Here is a 13,122-nt window from a genome sequence, read left to right on the forward strand (position 1 = left end):
GAAACAGGCAGAAAGTGGCAACTGGTCAGCTGCCAGCTGTCTCCTGGGCAGGATGTGTAGAGGCTGCAGTAGTTCCCTGTAAGACCTCTTGACGCGACTAAGGAAAGTTGTAGCACTTATATTACCGGACCACAGCTTCTTGCAGTTCAGGTTTCACTTAGCAGACAAGGCTGTGAACACCCCTCTCAGTCAGTGGTTAAAATGCCACCTGGGTCCAAAAAACAGAATTGGACCGCAGTTTTCAAGTATTATGGAAGTCTAAAGATAAATTCTACTTAAAGTGGTGGCGGGCAGGAATTGAACCGGAATGGGGAAGTCAGTTTTCCTTCCCACCAATGGTGGGTTAGAATGACCTCCCAAGTCTCTCCCTTGGCCTCTGTCAGAAGGTTTTGGGCTCAATCCCTATTCCAGAGAATTGAGCAAATAATCTGGTCCGACATATCACTGCAGTACCAGGGGCACTGTCAGAGGCTGCAGTCTTTTAAATGAGATGTTGAATTGAAATCCTGCCTGTCCTCTCTGATGGATTCCCTTCGAAGAGCAGAGGATTTCTCCTGGTGTCCTAGCCACTATTTATGCCTTTACTGACACCAGTAACACTGATTATTTGGTCATTTCTCTCACGACTGTTTGTGTGGCTTTGCTATGTGTAAAACGGGTGCTACCCTTCTGCTCATTATAAGAATGACTACACTTCCAAAGTACTTAATTGGCTGTGAAACACTCCCGAGGTTGTGGAAAGCGTTATATCAACGCAAGTTCTTCTTTTATTTGCCCTTGATTACACAAAAGAGATATATGAGCAATTGAGGTATATAAGAGGTATGTAAGTGTAAATGTCTAAAACACAATCCAAGCCTTTTCCAGCTGTTGAATTTTGACATTGCAGAGATGCAGTCCTGTCAGCTATCAAACCTAAAGAGGTTGTCGAGCTGAACAATGCAGTGATGGAGGTGAAAGGTCTTCCTGATGTAATAAGTAAGTATATTTTGATCTGACGTATTCTGGACATAGTCATTTTAATGGGTATTTTCCACGCATTTTCTCCCCCCCCTAGCCACTGAAGGTATGATTTTCATACTGGGTACCGTTCCACAGACACTGGCTGCATTTTAGCCTTTCACCCAAATGGTCTTGATATGTGACTCCAGACAACGGGAGTCAGTGGGCTATTTTCATGATTCTATTCTCATCTGATGTCCACAGACTTACTGGTAAAGGCCAACAGGAACACTGACTCACTTTCCTCTGCCTTAGCTTAGAGAAACTGAAGCAAAATTGTAGTGACCCGACCGCTGCTCAGGATAAGAGCAGGAACTGCACTGGCCAACATTGAATGTCGGGCCTTCGGGTCAGCTTTGTGCCTGACCCTGTCTTCATTTTGACATTCACACAGAAGTACTTTTCAGCAAACATAGTGAGAAGAAGCACAATTTGTACCTGATTTTTGCATTCCTTTGCACCATCCCGGAGATATATAAAGCTGCACTTGTTTTCCATCCCATGACTATTTTAATGCTACTTAACAGATTTCTTAACCTGATTCCAACAGGAAACTAATTTCTATAATTAAATTAGCTTCCTATTTTAGCTGGCTACCATGTGGGGTACCTGTGCAGTTAAAGCTGGCAATGAGGCCCCTAAGACTTATCTTTGAGTGCTCCTCCTGGCTCCACAAAGCACCACACCCCCTCCGCAGATTGCCCTTCCTCCCCAAACCCAAACCCGCAACCTCCGTATCAGGTGATCTCTTGCCTCCTGACCTGCAGAGACCCATAGCAAGAAAACTGCCTCTGCCCACCTTTTTCAGATGGGTAGTTGGCTGACAGAACGCTGATAAGAAACGAAAACAAAAGATACTGGACAATTCCAGCAGGTCTGACAGCATCTGTGGAGAGAAAAGGGAGCTCACGTTTCAAGTCTGGATGACTCTTTGTCAAAGCTTTCTTTCCTCAGTCTGTTGGACCCGCTGCGATTGTCCAGTATTTTCTGTTTTTGTTTCAGATTTCAGCATCCGCAGTAATTTACTTTTATCTTAGAATGTTGATGAGGCCCAGCAATTAAAGTGAATCAAGCTGCGTAATGCAGATCATGGGCAGGCACCAGAGGCTTCTCCTCTGGGATTTAAAATTTTCCCTACTGAAGAACTGATTATGAATTTACTAGGAAGTAATTGAAAAGATATAATCCAACCTTAAGGTTGGCTAGAGTGTTCAAAAATGCAGATCTCTCATTCAGCAGATGTACTTGAATCAAAATGATAAAACACATGGATACATTTGGCTGGACAGCAATTACAACATGTTATTATGCAATAAAATTAAAGGAAAATTTGTGCAGATAACATCGACAGAAAAAGGCCCACAGGCCCCATCCTTTATTAATGAAGTAACCTACTTTTTCACCATATCCTTCAATCCCCTACTCTCCAGAATTTTATCCAATTATTGCCTGACACCATTTATCCTGTTCATTTGAATGTTAAATTGCTTCAAAATTGAATTATTCTCCCCGTGTCTGCGTGGGTTTCGCCCCCACAACCCAAAGATGGGCAGGTTAGGTGGATTGGCCACGCTAAATTGCTCCTTATTTGGAAAAAAAAATAATTGGATACTCTAAATTTAAAAAAAAATTGAATTATTCTTTGTGTGAATAAGATCCACCTGACTTCTCTCCCCTGCTATTATATCTGACTTATTCCTAAATTTCACCTTGACTTAATTGTTTATCTATTTGCCCACATGTCAGAAGGATGCAGCTTAGAGATCTGCACCAGAGTTTGAATGCATCACATAGTTTAGCCCTGAGGGAATGCTACATTGTTAGAGCTGCCATCCATAGTTGTGGTCTTTGGTTGGCCCATCTACCTGTCCAAGGGGCAGACAGTTTTGCCAATGTCCTGTCCAACAAACCTCCGTCCCTCCATTTCAAGGAAAAACAAATTAGCTAGACATTCACTTAGCAACTTGAGTGACATTCCTGTCACAGAGATAACTGCCTTGTTTGTCTATGTTACAACAATCGGTGCAAGTGGGTGAAATACAATGGAATATTTTATTATGAAAGATTCAGTATATATATTATTTAACTTTCTCACTTTTACTTGAACTGTTATCAATTCCCTTCATTGCTGTGGAAGTTTCAAATCTTGAAATCTATAAGAGAACAAACTGCTAATATTGCTCAAGGCACAATGTGTTGCTAAACATATTTTCCTTTAACTGTAGTTCCCACAAAGATAGGTTCCAGCATCATTGAGCAACTAATGGCAAATAAACAGGAAAAACATGAGGCAACAATAATGAAACTGGAAGAAGATCTGGCCATGATCAGCGAGGTATGGAATTCTTCTTCCATCAGGGAAGCAGGCATAATGCTTTCTGTAATAATACTCTGAGATATGGGATAGCCTCCACCTGTATGTTACTTTCATTTTCGATATTCACATACCATAACATCATGCTTGGGTTTTCAACCTAAAGACAGAGGGCGCGATTCTCCGCTCCCCACGCCGGGTGGGAGAATCACGGGAGGGCCGGGCGAATCACGACACGCCGCCCTGGCACCCCCCGCGATTCTCCCAACCCCCCAAAAATGGCGTGTCGCTTTTTTCGATACGCCGCTCGGAGAATTGCCGCTCGCCGTTTTTCATGGTGACCGGCGATTCTCCGGCCCGGATGGGCTGAGCGGCCTGATGAACCGGACCGGTTCACGCCGGCGGCAACCACACCTGGTCACTGCCGTCGTGAACAGCGCGCGACAGGTAAGTATGGGGCCTATGGGGGACGGAGAGAGGATCGAGCACCACGGGCATGCTCGTGAGGGGACTGGCCCGCGATCGGTGCCCACCGATCGTCGGGCCGCCGTCTCTAAGAGATGCACTCTTTTCCCTCCGCCGCCCCGCAAGATCAAGCCGCCATGTCTTGCGGGGGCAGTGGAGGGGATGACGGCAACCGCACATGCGCGGGTTGGAGCCGGCCAACCTGCACATGCGCAGCTGATGTCACTTAGGCGTCGCTGGCGTCAAGGCCCGGCGGCCGAGATTCACGCAACACCGCTCCGGGGGGGGAGGAGAATAGGGGGCGAGGAGCGGCCTCCGACACCGTCGTGAAACTCGTCCGGGTTCACGACGGCTTTCCCGATGCCATGCGGCATCGGAGAATCGTGCCCTGAGTATGGCATTTTCTATTCTGTTGGTTGCAAGGGGATTCCTGGTGTTGATTTGAAGCATCAATTTGTTGCAAAGGTTTAATTCTGTTTTGGTTTTCTTTAGTTACTTTGCTTCAGGGTTTTGTGTTGCACAGTGAATCATCATGACAGTACAGTGTATCAGGGCAGGATTTTACATTTTGGATCAGGACTCTGACAGAGAGCCAAATGGAGGTCCTGACCCCACACTGTGTCAGGGACCGTCACCCGACAGTGATTTTGCTCGATGAAATATCATCGACCTGAAAGGTTAGCTGTCTCTCTCTCTCTCTCCACATGTACTGCCAGACCTGCCGAATCTTTCCGACCAGTTTCTGTTTTTATTTTATGTCGGTAATTTTGCCTGAATTGGCTAGTGGGTTGGCCATCCAATTTAGGATGATGTGCTTGTTCTGGAAACGAGTCGATGAGGAGGCGCTCCAGCATGGAAGGAGCTGCAGCCTGCTTTAGCAGGTAAAGGAGAGATTGGGCAACTCCATCTTGAGGCACCCTCTCTGCAACTTTAACTTTGAAATAAAATATGGCCACAGCTGCTGGGCAACGATTGTGGAGGGGAGGGTGCTCTTGTAGTGACCCCAGCTATGGCCAGGTAATTGGGCGGGAGGGGCTCAAAGGCCCCCTGAAGCACTGGTTCCCTGGCCACCTCCAGGCAGCTTTGCTCCCATACAAACAGCTTAGTTCCTAAAGAAATTCAGCATCGACTCTCACAAACTTCTACAGATGTGCCGTAGAGAGCATCCTATCGAGTTGCACCACATCCTGGTATGGCAACTGCTCGGTCCAAGATCGCAAGACACTGCAGAGTGTGGTGAACTCAGCATCACACAAGCTTGCCACCCTCCCATTGATTCTGTCTGCAACTCATAGAATTTACAGTGCAGAAGGAGGCCACTCAGCCCATCAAGTCTGCACCCCCACTTGAAAAGAGCACCCTACCTAAGGCCCTACCTCCACCCAATCCTCGTAACCCAGTAACCCCACCTAACTTTTTTGGACACTAAGGGGCAATTTATCATGGCCAATCCACCTAACCTGCACATCTTTGGACTGTGGGAGGAAACTGGAGCACCCGGAGGAAACCTACGTACACATAGGGAGAACGTGCAGACTCCGTACAGACAGTCGGGAATGGAACCTGGGACCTTGGAGCTGTGAAGCAATTGCGCTAACCATGATGCTACGTCCCGCTGCCTCAGGAAGGCAGACAGCATTGTCAGAGACCCCTCACACCCAGGCTTTTCCCACTTCCAGGTCCTTCCATCAGGCAGAAGATACAGAGGTGTAAAGACCCGCACATCCAGACATAGGAACAGCTTCTTCGCCTCAGCTTCTAAACTCCCCAACGACTCTCTCTCAGACTGCACTGTTCCCTTGAAATGAAATGAAATGAAAATCGCTTATTGTCACGAGTAGGCTTCAAATGAAGTTACTGTGAAAAGCCCCTAGTCGCCACATTCCAGCGCCTGTTCGGGGAGGCTGTTACGGGAATCGAACCGTGCTGCTGGTCCTCTTGGTTTGCTTTCAAAGCCAGCGATTTAGCCCTGTGCTAAACAGTCCCTGACTATTCACGACGCTCTATGCTGCTCTTGCTCATGTATTGCTTATTTGGCCCCTGTTCCGCACTAACCAATCATTATTTGTTGATGTACCATTTGTCAATGTACTCTGTTGATTATTCTTTTGTCTACTATGTACGTACTGTGTACATTCCCTTGGCCGCAGAAAAATACTTTTCACTGTACTTCGGTACATGTGACAATGAATATCAATCAATCAAAAAGGTCCTCCCCTGAACTGACCGCCGGCAAAATTGCTTCAAGAATGGGATGGTACAGACAAACACTGTGAGAAAGCAGGCTGGGCAAGAGAAATCTAGTGGCCAATGCAGCATTGTTAGTTATTATTGTGGAACCACCATATTCCACACTCAAATTGACCTCCTGATCCACCCCTACCTATGATATGCCTGAAATTCTATTAAGCTAAAGCAACGTATTAGATATTACATTATTGCACAACCCACTAAGACTAATCAGCTAGCTGCCAGGCACATCTCAAGAAACCTTTAAAATTCATGAGTTGTTATTTGTACTCTATTTGTCTTCAATTCCATGGCCAGGGCATTGATAAGATCACATTTTGCAGTCTTGCTTTTCTTCAAGTTTCTGTTTCAGCCATATCAACAAGATATGAAAGAGGTCATAAACTGTGCAAGTCAAATCTTACTTTCGGCTTTTTAAAATATTGACTTTGTGAGAACAAAAACATGGCTGCTTTTGGTCACAAAATATGCAAGTTTGCTACAATTCTGGAAACCTTCAATAGTAATTACAGGATAAAATTCAATCCTCATCATTGTGTGGACCCATTACAATCAATGAAAAATAGAGACAGGAAGCAGTTTGTCTCGCCAGCCCGGACGCATACAGCATAACATCATAACTTGCTATACATGCAGAGGTGTTAATAGCAGCTATCTATCTCCTAAGGTAAACAATACATTTTGACCAGAGACATAGAAGCTGATTGTTAACTTGAAACTGACTTATCAATGGGCAACACCATAAATGCTCAGCTCCTGTTGCATTTGGAAAGTTTTAATGTTATATTCATGGAGTTCCAGGGCAGTCTGCTATTAACATTCAGCCTGTCAACACCAAAGCAGGACTCCAGATTGAAAACAAAGCCTACCTCGGGCATAAACATCCCTGAAGCCTGGTTCTCTGGGAGAGTTCTGCCATCGCCAGTACAGCAGACCAAATCTCCGCATCTTGATGCATCATTAGCAACTTTAAAGGATTTCTGCAACTCCTTCTTTGAACCCGTCTGAACTTTAACTCCTATGTGAAGGAACCCTCACGGGACATTCATGTGAACTAACAGATCTTTGTTTTAAGTTGTTCCTAGTTGTAAAATTCTTTGCCACCCTATCTCTTTTGTTTGTGTTTGTGCACGTGTGTGTATGTATGCCTACACAGTTGTGATGACCACCCCCAGGTTTAAATGTATAAATAAACAATGGGTGGGAATCTCCATTCCCCTGCCACATGTTTCCCGGTGACGGGACCGTTCGCTGGCAGCAGAGTCTCCACTCTCGCCTCTTGTCAATGGGGTTTCCCATTGAAGCCATCCCACGCCGTCGGGTGAGGTTACGCTGTCAGGGGGAAAGGAGAATTTCTCCGGCCATTAATATTTCTGATGCAACCCTAAAGAGAGCTTGCTGCAAGTCAATTTAAAATTGACGTCACAAACAGAGGGTTTGGGAAAACACACCATAGCCTGTGCCAGAAATTAAAGCATCTTTGCTTCTCGACAGATGGCAAGACTAATACATGAATTCAGTTTGCTTCTCTCCCCTGACCACATCAGTATCAATTAAGATTCAGAAAATAACAAGTAAATTTATTTTGCCGGAAGAAGAGGCATGGGGCAAAATATTCTGGCCGCTCATGCCGGCAGGATCTTCTGGTCCTGCTGCCCGGTGGCTTTGGATGCATTCAACGGGAAACCCCGTTTAGAACAGTGGGACTAGAGGATCCCACCGCCAGCCAACGGCAGGCTGCCTCTCGCTGCTTGAAACGCGGGACGAATTGCTCAGTAAATCCCACTCATGCTGCTGAACCTTTTCATATTATCGTCATCAGGATAGAATTTGCAAGAATACCAATTATACAGGGAACAATAATTTAAACTGCATGAGAAGCAAGTGCTGATTGGTTAACTCTGATTAGTCAGGACAATGTATTTAGCTTCGATCATGGGGCTTTGACCAATCCAGGTCAAGCTTCCTAGTTTACATTTAAACAAACATTTGGCAGTTCATTGCTCCATGGTGCATTCTCCATGGTATAAGAATCCTTCCTGTTTGTTTCCATTGTTCCCATTTATTTTATTGTTTTGGTCTGTGGACCCATAATTGGGGTGCCTTTAAGCAGGAGACTCAACAGCCTGATTGCCAGGACACTGTGTTCCTAGGTTTCATGTTTGGGAGAGGAGAAGCCAGGCTCTTTGGCACCGGGTGGACCTTAGGAATAGGCTGTGGAGGGAGTCGGTTTGATTGGTTAACTGGCAACCAGTGGGTTGGCCAGGGACAGACTTCGGCCTGACAATGATCAGTGATTGGTTCCTGCATGATGCTTTTTTTAAATAAATATTTTTATTCTTCCCTTTTTCACATTTTCTCCCAAATTTACACCCACCAACAATAAACAATAAGCAGTAATGAATACAATGTCAATTCCCATATCAACAACTATCCTATCCTCCCACCAAATTCCCAAACAGCAGCCTCCCCTAATGTTCGATGTTATCCAATTCTTGAAAGTGCATAATGAATATCGCCCATGCTGCATGATGCTTTCTGAGAGAAGTAGTAGACGTGTTTAGACCATGGAAATGAAAGGTACGTTCTCTATCTCACTCCTGCTTGCTGAAGTGAAAGAACTGCTCTATTGTTCTGAAAGCAGTGGGTGCCTGGAACATCCTTTGCTGTGAACCTGAAATGATGCTGAATCTGCAGAGAAAACAGACAGCCTTGCCAGACAAAACCATCTCAAGCCTAAAAGGAAGAAGTACCAAAACAAAAGCCTGAACCTCAAAAAGATATTGACTAGAAGTCATCCCAGTGCATCAAAGATCCTTTTCCTTTTATTCTTATGAATATTTCTTTCTCGTTTTACCATCCTTTCCCCTCTGTGTTGTTTGTCTGTGTGAAGAGTGGGGTACTTAGGGGGTGTTGGGAAAGGGGTAGTCGATAGTCAGTTATATTTTCTGTCAATTTATTTATAATACTTTACATAATAAGAAGCTACTTGTGTTGTAAAGTTACAAGCCTGGTGACTGTAGTTAGTTGGGTTCAACCAAGGACCGTGGGTATTTAAAATAAAATCTAATTTCACCTGTGTTGCAACTCCGGGTCAAGTGGGGCAGCATGTGGCGCAGTGGTTAGCACTGGGGCTACGGCGCTGAGGACCCGGGTTCGAATCCCGGCTCTGGGTCACTGTTCGTGTGGAGTTTGCACATTCTCTCCGTGTCTGCGTGGGTTTCACCCCCACAACCCAAAGATCTGCAGGTTAGGTGGATTGGCCATGCTAAAGTGCCCCTTAATTGGTAAAATAAATAATTGGGTACTCTAAATTTGAAAAACAAAGTGGGGCTGGAATTGACCACGCCCAGGGTGTTGTGACAATGGTAACGTCTTTATCAATCAGAGTCCACTTGCCAACCAATCGGCATTCTAGTCTCATGCCAGCAGACCTGAAAGAGAGGGGACCTGAAAAGAGGAATTAGTTAACATTATGAGCTAATATGAGGGTTTCATGGTCAACGGTTTGGTGGAAAACATGAAGAGAGTAGGCGATGGGTCTCGTGGGCAAGACAAACTCAGATGGGGTATGCGGGACATAGGAAGGAGATTAGTGACCAATGCAAGTTCATTGCTAGGTCAGGAAGGAGCTTGGGGGAGATTTTGGCTCAGTTGGTTAGGGAAAGGAGGCGTGGCAAAAACAGCTGATCTGATTTTCTCAATTTGTAATGGCAAAGACATTCATGAGCTCCTTGCACTCCTTGGAGTTGAAGGTGGATGAGAAAGCTAAAGGGTTTGTAAAGACCATTTTCAGTGGAGAAAACCAGCTGGGGTTTCAGGATGATCCTGGAACTGTAGCTTTGCGAGATGAGAGCAGTATCTATTAGTGTTATACCAAATTTGGTGGTGGAAGGCTAAATAATTTGGCAAACATATCAGCATCTCTTGGACTTCATTCAGGGAGTAGAGATGAAGGGCAATGGCCAGGATGAGAGAGAGTAGTGGTGTTAATAGGGTCCAGGGTTTTGAAGGTGAGTGTGGTTGAACAGATTAGTAGCTGTAGAAATGTCAGGATCAAAGGTGGGATTTTGGAAGTGCAGTTGTTATTTAATTGGGGGAGAATGTAGAAAATAGCTTTTATCACAGCAATGTGACTAAATTAATGTTTTCAAAATGATCTACAATATCATTTTTTAAGTAATCCCATTCCAACCAGTGAGTCAGACCAGATATAGATGCTGCAGGATCCTTCCAATAGATTGACCCATTTACCAGTTGTCACATTGTCATGAATGCAAGGGTTAATTAAATGTCTAAATCAACCACTAGAGGGAGCTAGATGTGCAAGTCTATAAGACATTGATGCGAAGCCTTGTGGGTGAGGAGAAAGCTGGAGAACAGTCAAGGAAAGGTGCGGGGGCAGAGAATCTAGTTTGACGCCGAAATCGGGATCAGCACGGGGCCCCTATCTGCAGCAAAAGCTGTGAGATTTACTCTGGGACCCTACTAGCCCCCTGCAGGGCTGGGAATTCGTATCCCTTTAATCCAGGATTTCCAGGAGTAAAACTCCACCGTTATGACACCGGCGTGGGGACATAGTCCCAATAATGGAGAATCCAGCCTTGTGTGAGTGAGAGCAGATCATAGTTAATGTAATAGTGTAGAGATTAGTAGTAGATGAGTGTAGATTATATGTTTATTGTCAACTGTATTATATAAGAGTAAGTGTCGAATCCAAATATGTAGTGTTAATAAATTTATAGCTTTTCACTTTAAAGCTCTTTGTGGTTTTTGTGAACACTACACCAACCATCCTAAAAGTAGCAACACAAAGAACACCACACCAGTGACTGAAACTGACCATTGTCACTCTTCTGCTCATAGCTTCCCACAGGCCCAATGTCTGACCTTTGGCCCTAAGTGCAGTCTTTTCTTATACATATTTTAAAGGCAGAAATAAGCTTTGTTGTTTGACTCTCCTAGGATCTGGAGATACGCTTTATTGAGACTGCAAAACATCTACTGTATGAAGTGGGGGTGTCTTACCAAACCGATCAGGAACTGTGGTTAAAGGCAGACAATATCAGCGAAAATTCTGAATTAACACTTGAGGTACAGTTCTCAACTCTCTTCATTTTTGTCATAGAGTGTTTTAATAATGTTTTAATAAGCATCTTCCTATTTGATTGTGTGTATGGATGCCTTTTACAAAAGTGCGTGTGTGCATGTGATGTCATCAAAAGCGTGAGTTTGCACGGTTTTTCAGTTTAGCCATGCGTTTGGTAATGTTCTGCTGCTGCTGGTGTCTGAAGCCAAATCATATTATTACCTCAACGTTTTGTGAAGTAAAGACCATTTAACTTTTACAATGCATTCAAAACATGGGCGGCAGAGTAGCATAGTGGTTAGCACTGTTACTTCACAACGCCATTGATCCGGGTTCGATTCCCAGCTTGGGTCACTGTCTGTGCGGAGTCTGCACGATCTCCCAGTGTCTGCGTGGGTTTCCTCTGGGTGCTCCGGTTTCCTCCCACAAGTCCCGAAAGATGTGCTTGTTAGGCGAATTGGAAATTCTGAATTCTCCCTCAGTGTACCCGAACAGGCGCCGGAGTGTGGCGACTAGGGGATTTCACAGTAACGTCATTGCAGTGTTAATGTAAGCCTACTTGTAACACTAATAGAAGATCATTATTATAACTATCTTTCTTGTGGTCAAGTTACCACATCTTTCTAGCGATGAGGATTAAAAATGAGAAGAAAACAATTCTAGGTGCGGCATGGCGACAAAGTTATGTACAGTAAGTAGTTAGTTTATAATGTGGTAGGCGGCAATGACTATGTTTGGGGCTATCTGCGAGTTTGTGGAGGGGCATGAGGACTGGGCTGAGAATGTGGAAAGTTGGGGCACATTTTCCTGGCAAATGGAATTGCAGACAAAGTTAAAAAGCACGCAATTCACCTGAGTGTGTGTGTGCGGGGCGAAGGCGTAGAAACTAATGAGGAATTTAGCAGCACCATGGAAACTGGATGACATTCCATTTGCTGAGTTAGCTGCACTCATTCAGAGTTATCACTATCCTAAGCCTTCAGTGATTGTCTAACATTTCCATAGTCATTTTCAAAAGGCAGGACAGGCTGCAGTGACTATTTTTGCTGAATTGCGTCAACTCTCTGACCACTGAGTGTGAGGCATTGTTGGTAGATATGCTCCGGGACAGATTGGTCTGAGGCGTTAATGAAGGCAGCATGTGTCGTTGTTTGTTGGGTGAAGGCACACTAACTTTCAAGAAGGCTCAAAGGGCATAGAGGTGGCTGCCAACCATGCAAAGGATATTCAAAAGGCACATAGTGGGGCACAGGCAGGTGCAGGGCATTGAGTATGAAAAGAGCCAGCAAACAAAAAGGCGAATGCAGTGGAATGTTTCAGGTGTGGAGGCTCGCACTATGCCAATCAGTCAAGTTCAGGGTCGCGGTGTGCCACAATTGCAAGAAAAAGGGACATTTAGGCTAAAAAGTGCAGGAGTGCTAAGAGCCTCAGTCTGCTACACATCGCCTGGAAAACACAGAGCAGGAAGAGAAGTGCTCCTACAACATGTTCAAGGTGAGTGAGGTACGCGCAGGGCTGATTCGTGCTACAGTGGAGGTCGATGGACAGAAACTTAAGATGGAGGTGGACACAAGAACCTCTGCATCTGCCATCCGTGAGAAGACCCTCAGGAGGATTTGGGGCTCTGAGCAGACACCAGTCTAAGGAATCAAGGTAGGGATCAAGCTTTGAATGTACACTTGCGAGGCTATACCATTACCTGGAACGTTTGAGGTAGGCATTGTGCATAACAGTCAAGAAGCAAGGACACAGCTCCTGGTAGTAAAAGGGCATGGGCCTAGTCTGCTCAGGAAAATTCAGTTGAACACTGGGATGAGAGAAGAACTAGCTAAGGTAGACTGGGAGCAAAAACTTTATGGTGGAACAGTTGAGGAACAGTGGAGAACCTTCCAAGCGATTTTTCACAGTGCTCAGCAAAGGTTTATATCAACAAAAAGGAAAGACGGTAGAAAGAGGGAAAATCGACCGTGGATATCTAAGGAAATAAGGGAGAGTATCAAAT

At 44.9% G+C, this 13,122-nt stretch overlaps 1 protein-coding gene across 2 annotated transcripts in view; it reads left to right on the forward strand.

Moving 5' to 3' along the window:
- ccdc180 (coiled-coil domain containing 180) overlaps window positions 1-13,122 on the forward strand; it is a 152,800-nt gene that overhangs the window by 13,163 nt on the left and 126,515 nt on the right. For both annotated transcript variants that reach the window (XM_038781765.1, XM_038781764.1), the window contains exons 4-6: window positions 890-978; window positions 3,228-3,337; window positions 10,997-11,125. In XM_038781765.1, coding sequence (XP_038637693.1) covers window positions 890-978; window positions 3,228-3,337; window positions 10,997-11,125 — 328 coding nt within the window. The remainder of the gene's footprint in view (window positions 1-889; window positions 979-3,227; window positions 3,338-10,996; window positions 11,126-13,122) is intronic.

This window comes from Scyliorhinus canicula, chromosome 21 (genome assembly GCF_902713615.1).
Source record: "Scyliorhinus canicula chromosome 21, sScyCan1.1, whole genome shotgun sequence".
Taxonomy (NCBI): domain Eukaryota; kingdom Metazoa; phylum Chordata; class Chondrichthyes; order Carcharhiniformes; family Scyliorhinidae; genus Scyliorhinus; species Scyliorhinus canicula.